Consider the following 16521-nt stretch of genomic DNA (forward strand, 5'->3'; position numbering starts at 1 on the left):
GGCTGTCGGTGGAGGAATCAGATGCAGAGTGGGCAGCACACAGGAACAGCAGGGAGCTGTGAAGATGCCCCACAGGCAGGCCCCTTCAGTCAGGGGGAGGCCCGGGTGGCCCCGGTTTAACGCTTGACAGCTGGAGCCCCGACCCTGGGAGCGGGTAAAGCCTTGAGGGGGGCATCATCAGCAGTAGGGCAGGTATCCCTGATGCTCTCAAAGGGGGGTTTTATACCCAGCAATAACCCCCCACTCAGAAGAGGACATGCTCACACCCCACGGTTGGCACGGGTCCCCGCCTGCTCTCTGGCACCCTCCAGGCTTTCCCAGCAACTGAACAGGCCCCCTGGCTGGGGAGATCAGGCAGAGAGGCCCTGGCAGGCAGAGGGCATGCCTGGGAGGCCACAGTGTGTCCAACCTGCTTCCCTGGAGGTAGTTCAACATCTGTCACGTGGTCCCCGACCCGCCGCATTTTCAAAACACATCATCAGAGACGGGAAATTGGGTTTCCTCTACATTTATTGCAACTGCTAAATGATTAACAACATTCACAACTTCTTAGATTTAAAAAAAAAAAAAATAACAAAAACAAAAAAAAACAAACAAAAAACTTCCGTTTTGTAACATCACAAATGTCTTCTAGGTTTTACCAAGGACCAAAAATGCTAAAATTCTCTATATGATTTCCAGTGTTGGAAACAAGCCAGAGACAGTAAGCACCCAAAGTGGCGAGTTAGCACTTTCCGGATGCCTGTCGTCCTCATGGAAGAGACCCTGGAACTAGAATGACAGAAAAGACACTGTGACTTTGACAAGGCTATGCAACCGCACATCGCGCTCGCACGCACACTCCCTGAGAGCAGCCTTTGCCAGAGAGAGCAAGGGCGAGCGCGGAGGGCCCGTGTGCCCTGGTCCCTGGCCAACAGCCGGTGCGAGGACACACCACCAGGCTCCGCCCCGGCTCCCATGACGCCAGCCCCACAGGAAAAGCATCACCTGAGTGCTCACAGGACTTTCCAGGATCAAGAAGGAGGTGTTCCCTTTGACATGTGCCAAAGACTCCCAGGGTCAGCTCAAAGCGGGATGTCCCCAGGAGGAAGAGTGGCAGGAGGCTGCGGGGACAGGGCTTATACCCTGGGAATTCTTAAAGCATTTTACTTACAGATAAAAGCGGAAAGAGCCAAGAACGAATATACTAGCACAACGTGCATATGATGGTCAGAGCTATCTATGCTGCAGAGAAAGAGCGAGAACCTATTGGGGGAGTCCACATCTTGCTCGGGGCCAATGGGGCACTCTGTCAAAGGCAGTCTGCCAAAGGGGTGTCTTTTGGCTCAGAGTTCCATCCATGCGCTCAACCCACGGCCAGCAAGGAAAGCTACTGGAAGGATTAGGAAAGAAAGGAGATGAACCCCTACAGCTGTGGTTCCCCTATACCACACGGCCCCTGCAGGCTGCTTCGACTTTGCTGAGGCACCTCCATCATCTCCCTGGCCATAAAGATCTGCCGGGCGCCCACGCAACAGGAGCAACCAGGGGCAAGGAGAGCCTGGAGGCTCCACCGGACACGAAGAGACACAGCACAGGCCTGTGACGGTGGGTGGGGCCCCACAAGACAAAGGGAAGATTGGCCAATACGGTAACTCACGGCTGTGGGCCCCCCCACCCCGAGCTCACAGCGTCAGCAGGATCCCAAGGTCCCCAGATCTGAGTAAAGATTTAAAACTTCCACACTGCTGCTTTATGAGAAAGGCCCGAGACCCCCACGGCCTGAGAACTTCGCACGTAGCTGCAAGGAGGGTGCGCCGGGGGAAGATGAAGGGCAGCCGTCACGTGCCTAGAAACAGCAAGCAGCTGACGGCCCGCCCCGCTTCTGTTCTGTACAAAGGCCCTGATAACACAATTCTTCACGCTGCTGCGCAGGCCAGGAATGAAGCCTCTTGAAGAGTTCACACCCCCAGCCGTTGGTAGAAGAGACTCCATATGTGGTTTTTAAAGAAAGCAAACTGCAGTTTGTGGATTCTAGGGAGACATGTGAATTTGAGAGAAGTTTCATCAACGTAATGATTCCTCCCCACTGAATACTGCTCTATTATCCTGTCGCTAAACTTCTATTACGTCTCTTGGGAGGCATTTAAGAGCCGAGCCTCCATAAATACCACGTTCGTGGAATCAAGTATCTCCACTTGTTCAAAGAGCTCCCGTGCCCCAACCCGCAGGCTGTGGACCAGAGTGGACTTCACTAATACCGGATTACATTCCCTATTTACAGCCTGGAAGCAACGAAAAGCCACCATCTGTCATCATTTGGGCACCAAGTTTGCTAAGAGAGCACCTCTGAGAGCAAAGTTCCCTGCGACGGGAGACCCGCCCAGAGCTGGTTCCTGAGCACAAACAGGGCCCCGGTGCTTCCAAGGGCAGCACCACCTTCCTAGGGGGAGCCAGGAAAGACTTGCAGGGGACTGGCTGCCATAAGCATTTGGAAGAGGGGGAAAGGCAAAAGCAGATCGGAAATGGCGCATTCTTTTTTCCTTTAAGAAGAAGAAAAGCCAGCGTTCGGACCCTCCACACCAGAGCTGCAGAGACGCTCGCCTCTCGTGTACACACCGAACCTACTTGGCCACTGGCTCCAGGGCAGATCCGGGGCAGAGGTGGCACTTTAAGAGCAATTGCTGCTTCGAGCCTTAGTTTTCTCACCAATGGTTTCATCTATTCAGGGAGAGAACGATTTTGTTCAAAACTGAGTTGGAAATTACAGGTGGGGAAGGCAACTAAAAAGAGGAGAAAGAAGGGGATGTTTATATGGGCCCAAGGCCCTTGAGAAGGAAACGGATTTGAAGATGCTCAGAAAAAGGATGTGGCAAAGCAGCTGGCCTGTGCAGCTCCGGCTTCAGATCGCCCTCACCCTCGCAGGACACCAGGCCACTCCCTGGGCGACCTCTCTCCCCAGGACGGCCGCGGGCAGTCGAACCCAGGAGCCCCGCACCAAGGCCCGCTGTCGGGCTGCATGCTTGCGAACTCGGGGCTCACTCCTTCAACCAAACCTGGAAGGTGAGGGGTGGGACACATCCACATCCAAACACTCCTTGCTACCCTCACAGAATGTTTTCGTGTGTGTGTGTGTGTGTTTGGTTTCATGTTTGGTTTTGGGGGGATGGGGAACTCTGACTTTTCTGGAGAAATTGTCTCTACATACCAGCACGTCAGCTTAGGCAGAATGCCCCATGCACTAGCTCACACACATACCTATTTGTTGGCCCGTTTGTGTCTGTACATCTGCATCATCCTCTGACGGAACACGTCAAATGTGTCTTCCTTGTGCTCCTGCCCGTCAGCACCTAACCCCTCCCCTTCCGACGCAGTTCCCCTAGGAGCAAAATGGAGAGTTAGCCACACCGAGCACAGAGCCTGGCCGCCAGGGGACTGGAAACGGCACAAGGAGTCAGAGTGGGACAGAGGCACGTGGGACACACAACAGGGAAAAGGAGAGGGAAAGTGAAGACACGATTCACAGCGCGGAACAAGGGGTACTCACCTGCGCAGGTGTGCGGACTTTCTGAGGCGCGTGCTCAGAAGCCCGATTACAGCAGAAAGCCTCCCCCAGCAGGTGGTAAGCTCAGTTTTAAATGAAATGCCTGCTGAATGTTAATGGGGCCTAACAATCCCTGGGCCATGTTCTCCCACCCTGGCTAGCTGGCGTATGGGTTCTCAGAAAAAGGAAAGTGATTTTTATCGTAACTACCTAGAATTACCACTTAGCTTTTAGGACAATAAGGAATGTGGCTGAAATGCCAGGGCCCAGAAGCCACTTAAATCGTCTGTGTGAGTGGAGCAAGGAGCCTGTATGAACACCTGCATATATAAATGATCTGCTTCTCACCTCATTTGAAGACTCCCTTTGTCAGGAAAAAAAACCCTGCCAGCTTTAAGCCATGTTTAACATGAGGGGAGCCAAGAAATCAGGCTGCAGATCAAAGGACTCAGAACCAGAATCCCAAAGAGAGCCTCTTCTCCCCGAGCACGCTGCCCATCCCCACCCCTGGCCCCAAGCGCCTGCTGCGTACACGCTGACGGGCTCCCTGATGCCCTTCCCACAGGAGCCCAGGCCGTGGCCCTCCTTCCAGCCCATCTTCTGCAGCATCTGGAACCCCAGGTTCTTGTCAGTCAGCTTCTGCTGGGCGAAGTCAAAGTCCTTGGGTTTCTGAGGAGAGATAAGATTATGGCAAGTGGTTTGCAGCAAAGTGCCTAGAGCAAGGGTCGGCCCATGCTGCACCTGACACAGTCCAGTACCCCCACCCCCCCACTGTCTCCAATTCCTCAGACACTGGGATGAAGCCATGGGCTGCTTCCTAGCTCCCAGCAACATTCCCTGGGTAGGCTGGGGCTTCTAAAAGTGGGGAGTAGGGGCGCTTGGGTGGCTCAGTCGTTAAGCATCTGCCTTTAGCTCAGGTCATGATCCCAGGGTCTTGGGATCGAGTCCTGCATCGGGCTCTCTGCTCAGCGGGAAGCCTGCTTCTCCCTCTCCCACTCCCCCTGCTTGTGTTCCCTCTCTCGCTGTGTGTCTCTGTCAAATAAATAAAATCTTAAAAAAAAAAAAAAAAAGGTGGGGAGTGAAGAGATGCCCCACAGAACCAAGCCAGACCAGCCTCTCAGACCCCAGTGTGACCACTCCCACCGTGGTGCTAAGACCGTGAGGAAAACCCCACGAGGAGCTGGGGGGTCTTGGGGCCAAGGGGTTAGAAGGAAGAGCCCTAAGCGGTGGTGACCTGTGATGACCAGAGGGTACACTCTGGCTGGGGGTAACCAGGGCACAGGCTTGAGGCAGGAAAGCCCCTGGTGTGCAGGAGTCAGACGGGAGGCAGGGCTGACGCGGGAGGGGGCTGAACAGGCCAGGAACCTGCTGTAGAGAGAGACTGTGTGAAAAACTGGCTTGCAGGGTCCTCCCTACTCCCCCACTCCATTTGGAACAAGCCTATGGGCTTCCAGAACTCTGAGCAGTGACCCCATCCTGGAAGCCTCTCTGGCCGCCCTCAGGCATTGCTCAGCAAACCTGAATGACTTGTCTGTCTGTCCAGCTGCCCCTTCCCAGGTCTGGGAGCTCCCCAAGGGCAGAGACTGGGTTTTTTTGTTTTGTTTTTTTTAAAGATTTTATTCATTTATTTGACAGAGAGAGACACAGAGAGAGCAGGAACACAAGCAGGGGGAGTGGGAGAGGGAGAAGCAGGCTTCCTGCTGAGCAGGGAGCCCAATGCGGGGCTCGATCCCAGGACCCTGGGATCATGACCTGAGCCGAAGGCAGAGGCTTAACGACTGAACCACCCAGGCGCCCCCAGAGACTGGGTTTTACTGGGACTCTGGGGTCCATGTCTAGCACAAAGCAGACCTCAGAGAGCTGGTATAGCTGGGAAGACCCTCCAGGTAGAGGAGCAAGAAGCCCTGGATAAGACGTGGGCTCAGAACCGGCTTGTGGGAAAGGTTAAAAGGCCTGGGGGGCCTCTGGAGAGCCTGCCCAGTGTGGGCAGAAAATATTTCCATTTATGGGGCGCCTGGGTGGCTCAGTTAAGTGTCTGCCTTCAGCTCAGGTCATGATCCCAGGGTCCTAGGATCAAGCCCCACATCAGGCTCCCTGCTCAACGGGGAGCCTGCTTCTCCCTTTCCCTCTGCCTGCCACTTCCCTTGCTTATGTGTGCATGCTCTCTCTGTCAAATAAATAAATAAAATCTTAAAAATAGAAAGAAAATATTTCTATTTACTCATGCATATTCATCAATACCCAATGTCCCTACCACCTGAGTCTATTTTTAAAAGACATTTACTCAACATCGAGGACAGCCTGGGTAGGCTGAGAAGGCCGCATATACTTCTGGGGAAAGGGCTCCTCCATCCTGATCAAGGCAGCTCGTGCTGGGGGGTAATGGTGAGGGTCTGAGGGTCTGAGCAGGGAACAAGTGTGGGAGGGGAAGAGGGTGGGGAAGGCAAGGGAAAGGCTGGCCACAGGTCCCCAAAGGGCAGATCCGCACCCCTCCGGGAAAGCTGCTTAGCTGGAGAAAGCTGGAAGCTCTCGGCCTACAGTCACCTCATGGAGAGACTGGAGCTCGCAGGACACAGCTGCACGGCCAGTTAACAGGCATTTAGTTTCATTCGTAAGGCACCTCGGAACCACAGCGTAGGCGAGACTGCCCCACATCACAGATGTACAAATGGAGACTCAGGAGTTACATGCCAAGATTAGGTGGCCAGGCTGAGACTGAGCCCGGCTGCCCCCTCACCCAGATCACCAGACGGGCAGCCGGGTGCCAGCACAAATTCAAACTGAGCACATCAGGACCACGGGCTTTGGGCCCAGGCAAGTGCCCCCTCCCTGCTGTAACTGGGCTTACGCCGACCCCTTCTCTAGCCACTGAGACGACAGTGTACTTGAACAGTCTGCCACACAGGCTTTCCTCACCACGCCACACCAGCAGAGACCTCACCCAGTTCCCGGCTCACCTCCCTGACCTCTAAGGAGCTGGGATGTCCCCACATATGTCCGAGGTGACCTCGCCCAGCCTTACCTGTCCCCACATGTCCACCTAGCTGTCTGGAGAGCACCCCATCTCCCTGATGACCTCCATTTCACAGGGTCGCTCCATTTCAGTCAGTGGCAGCTCCGTCCTCCCAGCTGCCCGGGCAGACAACCGTGGAGGTGCCCTGGACTCGGCCTAGCCATTCCACACATAGTCCATCGGCAAGTCCCACCGACTGCGTCCTCACCTGCCCGGCCCCTGGCTCTCCCCAGCCCCCCCGCTGACAGGCTGCTCTGAGCACCGCAGCCACAGTGGCCACATCTTCCCCCCAAATTACCACCACGGGTCCCCGAGGGCCTCCCCCCGAGAAGGAGCCTCACCGCTGACATCTGTCTACAGGCCCTGTGTGACCCGGGGCCTCCCCGCCGTTACTGCCTCATCTCCCCAGCCCCGTGTGGGTGCCACAGAGGGCTACCTGTTGACACAGGACCACCCTGGGGCCTCTCCCAGGCCTCCGTGAATAAATGGCACCCCCAACCCCACATTCCCCATCTCCCCTCGACCTGCTTCTCCGTACCCAGGGCACACGGGCCACAAGAGTCTCACACAAACCTGTCCCTGTTGGAGGCTGCTGCCTCCAGGTGGGCAGACGGGGCCTGGCACAGAGGAAGCGTCCGCCAGTTAATGCACACGTGTGTGCGCGCACCCGTCCGCGCACGGCCTTGGCTTACTAGCCAGTTAGCGTGCTCTTTAACCATAATTACAGGCCCCTAAATCTGAACTTCTCAAGGGCCAGGACATCACCTGTTCACCTCCCAACACACTGCGAGTATCAGGCCTCACCCATCTGTTAAACTAATTACTACCCTCCTGCGCTTCAGGCAACGCAAAACAGTTTCAAGAAATCCCTGAGAAGAAAGGCTGTTCGTTACGCTCTGTCCATCGCGACGGCCGGAAGTACAAGCACAGCGAGTATACCGCAGCTACGAGCCCCCGCGCCCTTTAAAACTCTGGCAAATTCCAACTGACTATGCCACGCGTGAGAACTGTCATGCTCACCTTCTTTTTGGACACGGGACGACCCCGAGGTCTGTCGTAGGCGATGCGAACTGGTTCATGAACTGGAAAACACAAGAAACATATCCGTACCCATACACGTCACTCAGAAGACGCGAGCGCCGCAGTTCAGGCTCGGCCGCCGGAAGGGAGCCACCGCCCGCACCACGGCCCGCCGGCCTGCCTCCCAGGAGTCACGGGCCCGCGGGCACAGAGGCGGGAACATGCGGGCCCAACTGAGGGCTGCTCGGTGGGGAAGAGTCTACTTCAACGTAGGACTTCCCGCGTGTATGACGAAGGGCTCCATGCGTGGATCGTTTTCCGTGACTGCAAGAACCCGTTTTGTTTCAATAAACTATCTGCAATCTCCTGCCCTCCTAGTGTCTCTGCAACTGTTCCACTGATAAAGAGTTAAAGTCCGCAGAGAATTTTCCAGTAAAGCAACCATGCTTCTCATACAGAGCACTGAATCACATTACAGCCTTATTTTTGATGGAGAGATCAGCAGGGCTGCTTTTTTTCTCATCAACCACCCAAGGAACTGAGAGCTTCCAAAATAGAAGAAGCTCCACTTCTCCCCCTCGCGGGACATGAGGCATTCGGAGAGGCTGCCGCCATCAGCAGGAAGTTGTGACGGACGTCTGAATGGGGTACAACAGCTGGCAACCCGTGGGAACGTCAAGGTTCCCAGACACAAACCACAGGACTGTTCCATCAGCAGGGGAAACTGAACTGATGCTCCTGGGTGAGTGTGACAGTGTCAACAATGTAGAGCACCCAGGTGACACTAGACGGGGCACCGTTCGCCACAGCCACCTCAGAGGAAGCTATGGTGGCAGGAAGCACAGCCCAGGCCTGGCTTTGTGGCGACACCCCGGGGGGGGGGGCCCATGAGGAATAACCTGGGCCATGGCCGGTCCGTCAAAAGGCCACACATGATGCCATTCTGCCTACTGACAGTCTAGAAAATTTTGGCAGAACCACGAGGCCAGAAAACGGGGCAGGGACCACAGAGAGACACAGATGTTTCTGGAAAAAGGCTCTAGCTCCACCGCACTGGAGGAGTTTATGCCTGTACACGATCGCCAGAACTCCTCCAACTGTCCCCTTAAAAAGGATGCATGTTACTGCTGTTAAACGGTACCTCAAGAACCTTAACCCTCCCCACAGAAGAACAGGGGATGACCTCCCACGGCCCGGGCAGCGGAGTACAGAGCACGTGGCTCCCACTAACCACTGCCCAAGACCAGTGCCACCTGTGTCCTCCTTCCTCGTCATCGCTAAGCAGGCATCAGTGTCCTGGGCCTTCTAGGGGCTCAGAAGGCTGGGTCCTCCCCAAGGTCACGGGTGGGAAACAGCGGAGATGACCAAGGCCCGTGGCCTCCACAGCCGGGTCTCCCCCACTGGACCGTGACGGAAACACCAAGCAGCATGTGACGCTAACACGCGGCTGCCACACTGACGCAGCGGCGCGCCCTCGGACTGCCAGCCTCACGCCACCAGCGAGGTGAGCTTCACAGAGCACGTGGGAGGGGTATGCAAAACCACCAGAACTAGTTTAGGTTAAAAACACAAGACCGAAGAACCTCATGTTCTGTTGGCCCTGGGGGGATTTGGGGAGGTAACGTCCAGGTTGGTAGGTGCAATCAGAGGCGGGAAGGGGGACAGGGACTGGCTGGTCATCTTGTGGCTAAGCCTGGGCTAAGGGCCAGTAAATTCTTCCACACAGTCAGGTGACATCAGCTGGTCTCCACAACTTTTCCTGGTCCACAACTGAGCAGCACGGTTCCTCCTTCAGTGCTAAACGGAAGCCCGTGCTCGGGAAGCCATGATGAATGTCTGGCACTCACCTTTGGGCTCCTGGATGAGGCACAGCCTCTTGGGAGCTGGAATCATGCCGACCTTTAAGGACTTGCTGCTGACTCTCTTCCGGGGGAAGCAGGCCCCCGAGGAGGCCTGTGACAGGGCAGGTGCACCAGCTGGGCCATCTTCAGCTGCCTCGCTCGGGAGGCCATCGGTGGGGGGGCTGCCCTCAGAGCCCTCGGACTTGGCCGCCCCTCCTGCTGACCTGGAGGCCCCTCTAGGAGTGGAGCCCTCTTCGCCCCCCTCCTCATCCTCCTCCTCATCCTCCTCGTCCTCCTCATCCTCCTCAGGCATCACCTCTGGGCTTTCCAGCTCAGCCTCGTGCTGTGGGGGCTCATCTTCAAACTCTCCTTCCCCTTCCATGGGATCAACGGGGCTTTCCTGAGAATCAGCGCTCTCACCGGCGTGGAGGTTCAGTGGAGAGGATGTAAAACAAATCGATGGGCATAACTCAAATACTTTTTTTCGATAGAATTTGAAGGCTGAACTATTTTGGTCATGGAGAAACCTGGGGCAAGGATGAAAAACACTGGTGAATCAGAGAGTCCTCTGAACATTCATATTTACTAAATTATCCGGAAGAGATCCAACAAAGCTGGGAGTGGAACCAACAAATAACCTGACCTCTTTCTACCAACTATGGCTGATGGTGCAGCTTCACAATGAGACAGAGAAGTCTGAGGAGTAGCAGCAATTTAACAAAGGAGCCAGAACGTTAAGAGTCCCCATTGCTTTTCAGGGGAGGGTGGTAGAGGAACAAGGTATGCAGAAATGACCAAGGAATGTGCTGGAAAAAGCTCCAACACTGCAGCCAGAGATCTAACCTGGCCCTCTCCTCATCCCCTTCTAGTCTGTCACCAGCCACTCTGGGACTCCCGTGCGCTCAGGGTAACTGCCTGGTTCCTCTCACACTGACAGGGAGGAGACTGAGGAAGGTGCGTCCCTTCTGCCCCTCATTCTACAGTGAAGCTGAGTCAACGTGGTGGCAATACTGCCTCTCGGAACCTCAGAGTCCCACGGCCACCCTGACCCAGGGCTGTGGCTAGTGTGAGAAACTGAAAACATGCATGAAGACACAAAATACACTTGGACCCAAGGAGAGAAGCCCTTGTTCTTGGCTAGAATAACAACCTATGACGATGTCACTTCTTCCCTAATTAAAATATTAATGCATAAGCCTATCTCAATATGTCCATCTTTTTTTTCTGGGTTTGAACATGATTCTAGACTTCACAGAGAAACATAAATAGGTAAGGGTATTTGGGAGAACTCTAAACAAAATCTGTGAAGGGTTCCGGCCTTACCAGACATTACAAGGTGTATGAAGCCTCTAAGGCACAACAGTGTGGGACCAGTCCTTGGACACACGGACAGAAACACCAAGACAAAGGCCAGAAACACGGTATCTGATGAAGTCAGGGATAGAGACTGCTTAAAAATAAAAAGTTAGAAAAAAAAAAGAAAAAAACAAAACTAATCTCTACACCCAATGTGGGGTTCCATAACCCCAAGATCAAGAGTTGTATGCCCTTCCAACTGAGCCTCTCAGGCACCCCAAAAATAAAAATCTTCAAAAAAAAAAATTGAGAAAGAAAAAGTCCAAAAAACCCAATAGAAAAAAGGGCAAAGATTAAGAACTTGAGCCCTCCAAAAGACAACTAGAATGAGAAAACCAGTCATAGACCAGGAGAAAGTATCTGCAAATCATACATCTGACAAAGGACTCCTATAAAGAATGTATAACGAACCCTCAAAATTGATTAATAAGTAAATAAATGACCGAATCAAAAGATGGACCCAAGATCCAAATGAACACTTAAGTATGGGAAGCACACAAGTACACTTGAAGACACTCAGCACCACTAGTCCTTGGAGAAATGAGGACCACAGTGCGACACGTGGAAAGGCACCTTGGCAGTTTCTTCAAAAGTTAACAGTGGGCCCACCATGGAGCCAGCCTTTCCTCTCCTTGGTATTTCCTGTGGTCCAGCCACACAGTGGGATACACTCAGCAGCAAAGAGGAATGAATTGGGGATACACGCAACAAATATGGCTGAATCTGAGAACTGTGCTGAATAAAGGGACCAGACAAAAAGCGAGAAAAAGCTGCATTTACACAAAATTCAAAAAAATGCAAACTATTTACAACCAAGCTTTTTTAGAGGACAAACCTTTTTTTAAGAGACAAATGAACAGTTCACATGAAAATAAAGGACACAAGTTTATGAAAAGATGTTCAATTTCACTCATAAGAGAAATGGAAACTAAAATTTCACGGTGGAAATAAGAAATTTCTCATGAATCCTACTGACTCTAAGCATGCCAAAAGGTGAGGGATGGGGACAGGTACTCTGGACACTGCTTTGGGAGGGGCCCTCAGGGAGGGGTATTTCCATTATTTAACAAAATTACATGTGCAATGACCTTGGACCCCACAGTCCCCCTTCTGGAAGATACATGAAGATTCTCTCCACAGAGTCATTGTGCGTAAGGCCACTTGATGGGGCCGTAAGAACAACATGAATGCCGATAGCTGGGGAGTGACCCTGGTGTGGCTGCACATGGGAGAATGACAGTGGACAAGAGAACGAGGGGACAGGTGGGACAGGCACAGGGGACTTCTGGATAGGTGGTGAAGGGAAAAAAGCAAGGTGCAAAAGTGTCTATTACATATAAAAAGTTACATGTAAGAACAAAAGGGGAAATGCACATATCCACTAGAATTGAATGAAATGGTTTCCTGTTGATGGGTGAAGGGATTCCCACTCAGAGACTTCTCTGAGCCTACCTTTTGTAATTTTTATTTTAGAACCATGCAAATGCTGAACTTATTTTTAAAATTAAATTTGAAAGGATAGAAAAAAATAGCCCTAAAACTGAATCTCCGTAGAAAAAATGAACCTGACTATACGTCAAATCGATGACATAACCACACACAAAAACAGAATCAACTCAAACAGCGTTAGAGGTATACTCTTTCTAAAGGAAAAGAAACACAAAGTCACCTTGACCTTTATTAAATACGTGTGCTGTTGGATGCAGCCATTCTCAAACTGCTCTATGAGCACTGGGCTGGGGGACAGAGTGAATCACTCCACCTAATGTTGCTGTACAATAATGGGGGACTCTGTGTGGGGAGCGAAGGGACAGGGCCTCCTAAGGAACATTGCTCAGAAAAGGCTGTCAGAAACGGTGACGAATAAACCCAAACCACGGCAGTGCCAGGATAATGCAGAATTCTCCTTTGGGGGAAAAAACAACAAAAAACCCACAACCGATGAAGTGCTCCTGGCTGCCCTTAGTGGAGCTGTCCCCTTCACCGGGTCTGCCCAACTCTGAGGTGTGCTAGGCCCAGCTGGCCCCAAGGTCACCAGGCCTGTAAAAGGCAGAACCGGGCTGAGCCCCCATGAAGCCGTCAGTGCTCCCCGAGGCTGGTCTGGGTCTCACAGGAAGCAGGAGGCATGCCCAGTGCAGAACCTACTCAAGGTCCCCAACAAGCTGGAAGAACATGCTGGGTCACACTACTGGGTCCCAGAAATGCTCTAGGAAATGTGTAGTTTTCAACCATAGTCTTAATTAGACTTAATTAGGCATGGCTCTCCAGCATGGTAGGAGCAGGGCAAGGGTCCAGAGTTCCCAGCCAACGGGAGGATACATTTTTTTTTTTTTTTAAAGATTTTACTTATTTATCTGAGAGAGAGAGACTGAGAGAGAGAGCACATGAGAGGGGGGAGGGTCGGGAGGGTCAGAGGGAGAAGCAGATTCCCCGCCAAGCAGGGAGCCTGGTGTAGGACTCGATCCAGGGACTCCAGGTTCATGACCTGAGCCGAAGGCAGCCGCTTAACCAACTGAGCCACCCAGGCGCCCGGGAGGATACAATTTAAACAGCATGGGAACCCCACCTGGTTATGGCTCAGTATCAGGAACATGGGGCTCCCAGGTAGCCTCCCCCTGAAGGAGGTGAACCTGTGCCCCACAAGGCAGAGCAGGCTCCTGGTTCTGTCACCTGCAGGCTGTGTGGTGTTGACTAGGCACCCCATCTGAGGAATGGCAAGGGTAACAGCACCCCCTCCTGGCAAAAGGATGCCAGGCCCCCACTACATGGAAGTGCTTGCTGCCCACAGCTGGACCAGGACCCCATCCATCACTGCCCGGAGCACTGGTGTGACCAGGGACAGTGCACCGCCCTCCTCCTCCCCCTACCCCACACCACTTGGCCTCTGCAAAGGTTCTAGGGAACCGATTAGCCTCTCTGGCTGGGTGCTCTCTCCCCCTTCCCCTGATCAAAGCCCACTTGACCTTCAAATACAGCTTAAACTTCCCTCCAGGGCAGGTTTTTTCTGATGCCCCAGATGAGGGCAGCACCGCCCAACACCCCTAAGCAGACGCTTTCCCCTCTCAGCCCTGAGCTTGGCAGAAGTGAAGCCATGACTTTTCCTCGGGTGCCTCCTGGGGCAGAAGTGTGTCTGCCAGGCCACCCCACAGGCTCTCTCTCAGGACACTCATAGAGTAAACACACTCAAATTCAAAGGGCACGATGGCTACATACCACAAGTCAGGGTTGTCGGTGCTGTTTTCTATGCTGAACTGTTCAATCTCTGGTCCCACCTGAGCAACAAATCTGGCCAGTTTCTCTGCAGTTTCCATTGTCTTCGTGTCAACTACAAAACAAAGTGACTGTCACATGTCAGTTCTGAGCGGCTGCTTCCAATTTCAACTTTGGGGGGGTGGTTACGGAGACTAATTATAAAGACAGCCCCTCATGTCCCCTCACTGCATCCTTGCCCTTTGCCATGGGACTCTGTAGCTCTGTCCAGCAGAAGGAGATTCTCTTCTCTCCCCCCAAAACTGGGGCTGGCCCTGGGACTCCCGCTGACTGATAAAAGGTGGCATCAGTGTGGAACCTGGGCTTCAGAGGCCTTGAGCACCTCCGCTGCCCTCCTGGAGGCCCAACCCTGTCAGGTGAACAAATCCAGGCTGGCTGCTAGGGGGCGAAAGGCATGTGGCCCAGACATCCCTGTTACCTCAGCCGATGGCCCCACACAACCAGCTGCTTCCTACAAACACACGGGTGGGCCCAGCCCAGTTCAGCAGACTTGGAGCACTGGATACCCCGATGGAAGGCATAGCTCAGAACGGCTCTTTATACAGCAAAAGCTAGAGAATGTAGCAGTGGTGGAGACTTTGTTTCCCCTCTCCATTCCCACCTAGTGGTAAGTGCGAAGTACTGGTCGGGGGCAGGCCTGTCGCAGAGAAAAGGTAATGGCCAGAAGAAACTGCAGGTCAGCTAACCCTAAGGAAGGAACAGAGACCTTGGGAAAGAAAAGGCAGAATGAGAGACGAGGGCAGCCCTACGGAAGGTAAAGAGGAGGAAGAACAGAGTGAGAAATGGATGGAGGCACTCAAAGCCCCAAGCATGGGCCCAGGGCACAACCGGGTGGCCAGCAGGAGGACCTGGTGGGGGAGCATGGTGAGTCAGCTTGACCCCTGGACAGGGGGAAGCCGGCTACAGGACTTGAGGGCCAGCCCCTCTAGGAAATAAGAGGAGAGTGCCTCCACGTGCACCTGTCCTGGCCAGGTCCCTGTTGCTCCTGCCTGCTGCACAGATGGCTCAGACCACCCAGGTCTCCCACCCCCAACCCTGAGGGAACCCTGGAGGTTGGAGAGTCTGGGCTGGGGCCCAGAAGAGGGGGATGGGAGTGAGTACCCACCGTCAGCAGATGGGCAGGGAGAGGAGGTCTGAGGGGCTTCAGAGACTCCCACTCCTGCTGGCTTGGGGGATGGGCCCGAGGCTTCTGGGCTGGGCTCCCCAGGAGAGGATCCGGCCGGGTCAGGTGGGCAGTCCTTGGCAGTTTCATTTCCATCTGGCTGGGACAGCTTTCCCTGCAATGAACCTGGAGCCTGCCGGCCATGGTGTTTCAGTCTGGTGCCCGAGGAGAGGAGGGTCTGGGTCCCAGTGGTTGCTCTCCTCACCTTCCAGCCCCGGAGCCCTTGGGTGCGGAGCAGCCCCCGCCGCCGGCCTGGGAGGAGCCTCTTCTTGAGGCTCCGGATCGCCCGAGCATACAGCATGGCCCGGACCGCACACTCTGCCGCTGTTGGCTTTTGATCTGCTCCTGGCAAGGTGTGGCTCATCCGCTGCATTTCTGCCAGCTTCAGTTTGTAATATTTGTATTCCAGACTACTGTCATCAGACAAAAACCTACATAACAAAACAGGCACAGAAGGACATTGGTTAAAACAACACCACGTACCGAATTGTTGCTACGATCCCATTTCTCACACCCTTTCCAAGTGGCAGCCTCCCTGCCATCCGAAAGGCTCTGATCCACGGACCCCCCGGGTCCCCGTCCTGCCCACAGTAACTGCAGGGCAGTGGCAGCTCTGGTCCAGCACTGTTCGGTTCCTCCTTGGGTTTCACCATCCCCAGCGGTGAAGGTGCTCACAACTCCTAGTAGCCTCGTAACATAATCACTCTGGAGCCACAGAGACACTGCCACTCTGTCGCTTGTGGTTGCCATTTTTGGGAGGTTACACCCTTCAAAGAGCCCAGTGAGGCGGAGTACTCAGAGACCCTGGCTTCAACTGCACCACCGAGGCCAGAGTGCCATGGCTGTGAAATCATGTGCCAGAGTCATAACGAGAACAGTACAGAGGCGCCTGGGTGGCTCAGTCGGCGGAGTGTCTGCCTTCAGCTCAGGTCATGATCCCGGGGCCCTAGGATCGAGCCCCGCATCGGGCTCCCTGCTCAGCGGGGAGCCTGCTTCTTCCCCTCCCTGCCGCTCCCCCTGCTTGTGCACGCTCTGTCAAACAAATAAATAAATAAAATCTTAAAAAAAGACAAAAAAACAGTATAGGAAAGAGGAGGTTGAGTCCCGAGTGCCGACACAGAAAGACATCCACGACACAGTCAGAAAGGACAGCAAGCTACAGAAGAACACCAACACTGATGTGGACCACATGAATCTGCTTTGTGTACGTAGATCCATGTGCATTCGCTTTTCTCACAGAGTCGACGTCGCAAGAATATAAAGCTAACTTGATTAGCCCTGGGGAATGGACAGTAAGGGGCATGGAGGGAACTCACACACTCTTTACTCTGTTTTC

General features: G+C 53.8%; 1 protein-coding gene across 6 annotated transcripts in view; it reads right to left on the reverse strand.

Annotated features, from left to right (window-relative positions):
- Window positions 1–397: 397 nt before the first annotated feature.
- SUGP2 (SURP and G-patch domain containing 2) overlaps window positions 398–16521 on the reverse strand; it is a 33733-nt gene continuing 17609 nt past the window's right edge. For 5 of the 6 annotated variants that reach the window (XM_032412505.1, XM_032412504.1, XM_032412506.1 and 2 more), the window contains exons 5-11: window positions 15129–15616; window positions 13967–14078; window positions 9404–9924; window positions 7557–7618; window positions 4056–4192; window positions 3238–3358; window positions 473–771 (exon numbers count right to left, since the gene is read on the reverse strand). In XM_032412505.1, the coding sequence (XP_032268396.1) occupies window positions 3238–3358; window positions 4056–4192; window positions 7557–7618; window positions 9404–9924; window positions 13967–14078; window positions 15129–15616 (1441 nt within the window). In that variant the 3' untranslated portion in view covers window positions 473–771. Of the gene's footprint in view, window positions 772–3237; window positions 3359–4055; window positions 4193–7556; window positions 7619–9403; window positions 9925–13966; window positions 14079–15128; window positions 15617–16521 lie in introns of all 6 variants that reach the window. The other variant, XM_032412502.1, reaches the window with a different exon arrangement.

This window comes from Phoca vitulina, unplaced genomic scaffold, assembly GCF_004348235.1.
Source record: "Phoca vitulina isolate PV1807 unplaced genomic scaffold, GSC_HSeal_1.0 scaffold13, whole genome shotgun sequence".
NCBI lineage: Eukaryota > Metazoa > Chordata > Mammalia > Carnivora > Phocidae > Phoca > Phoca vitulina.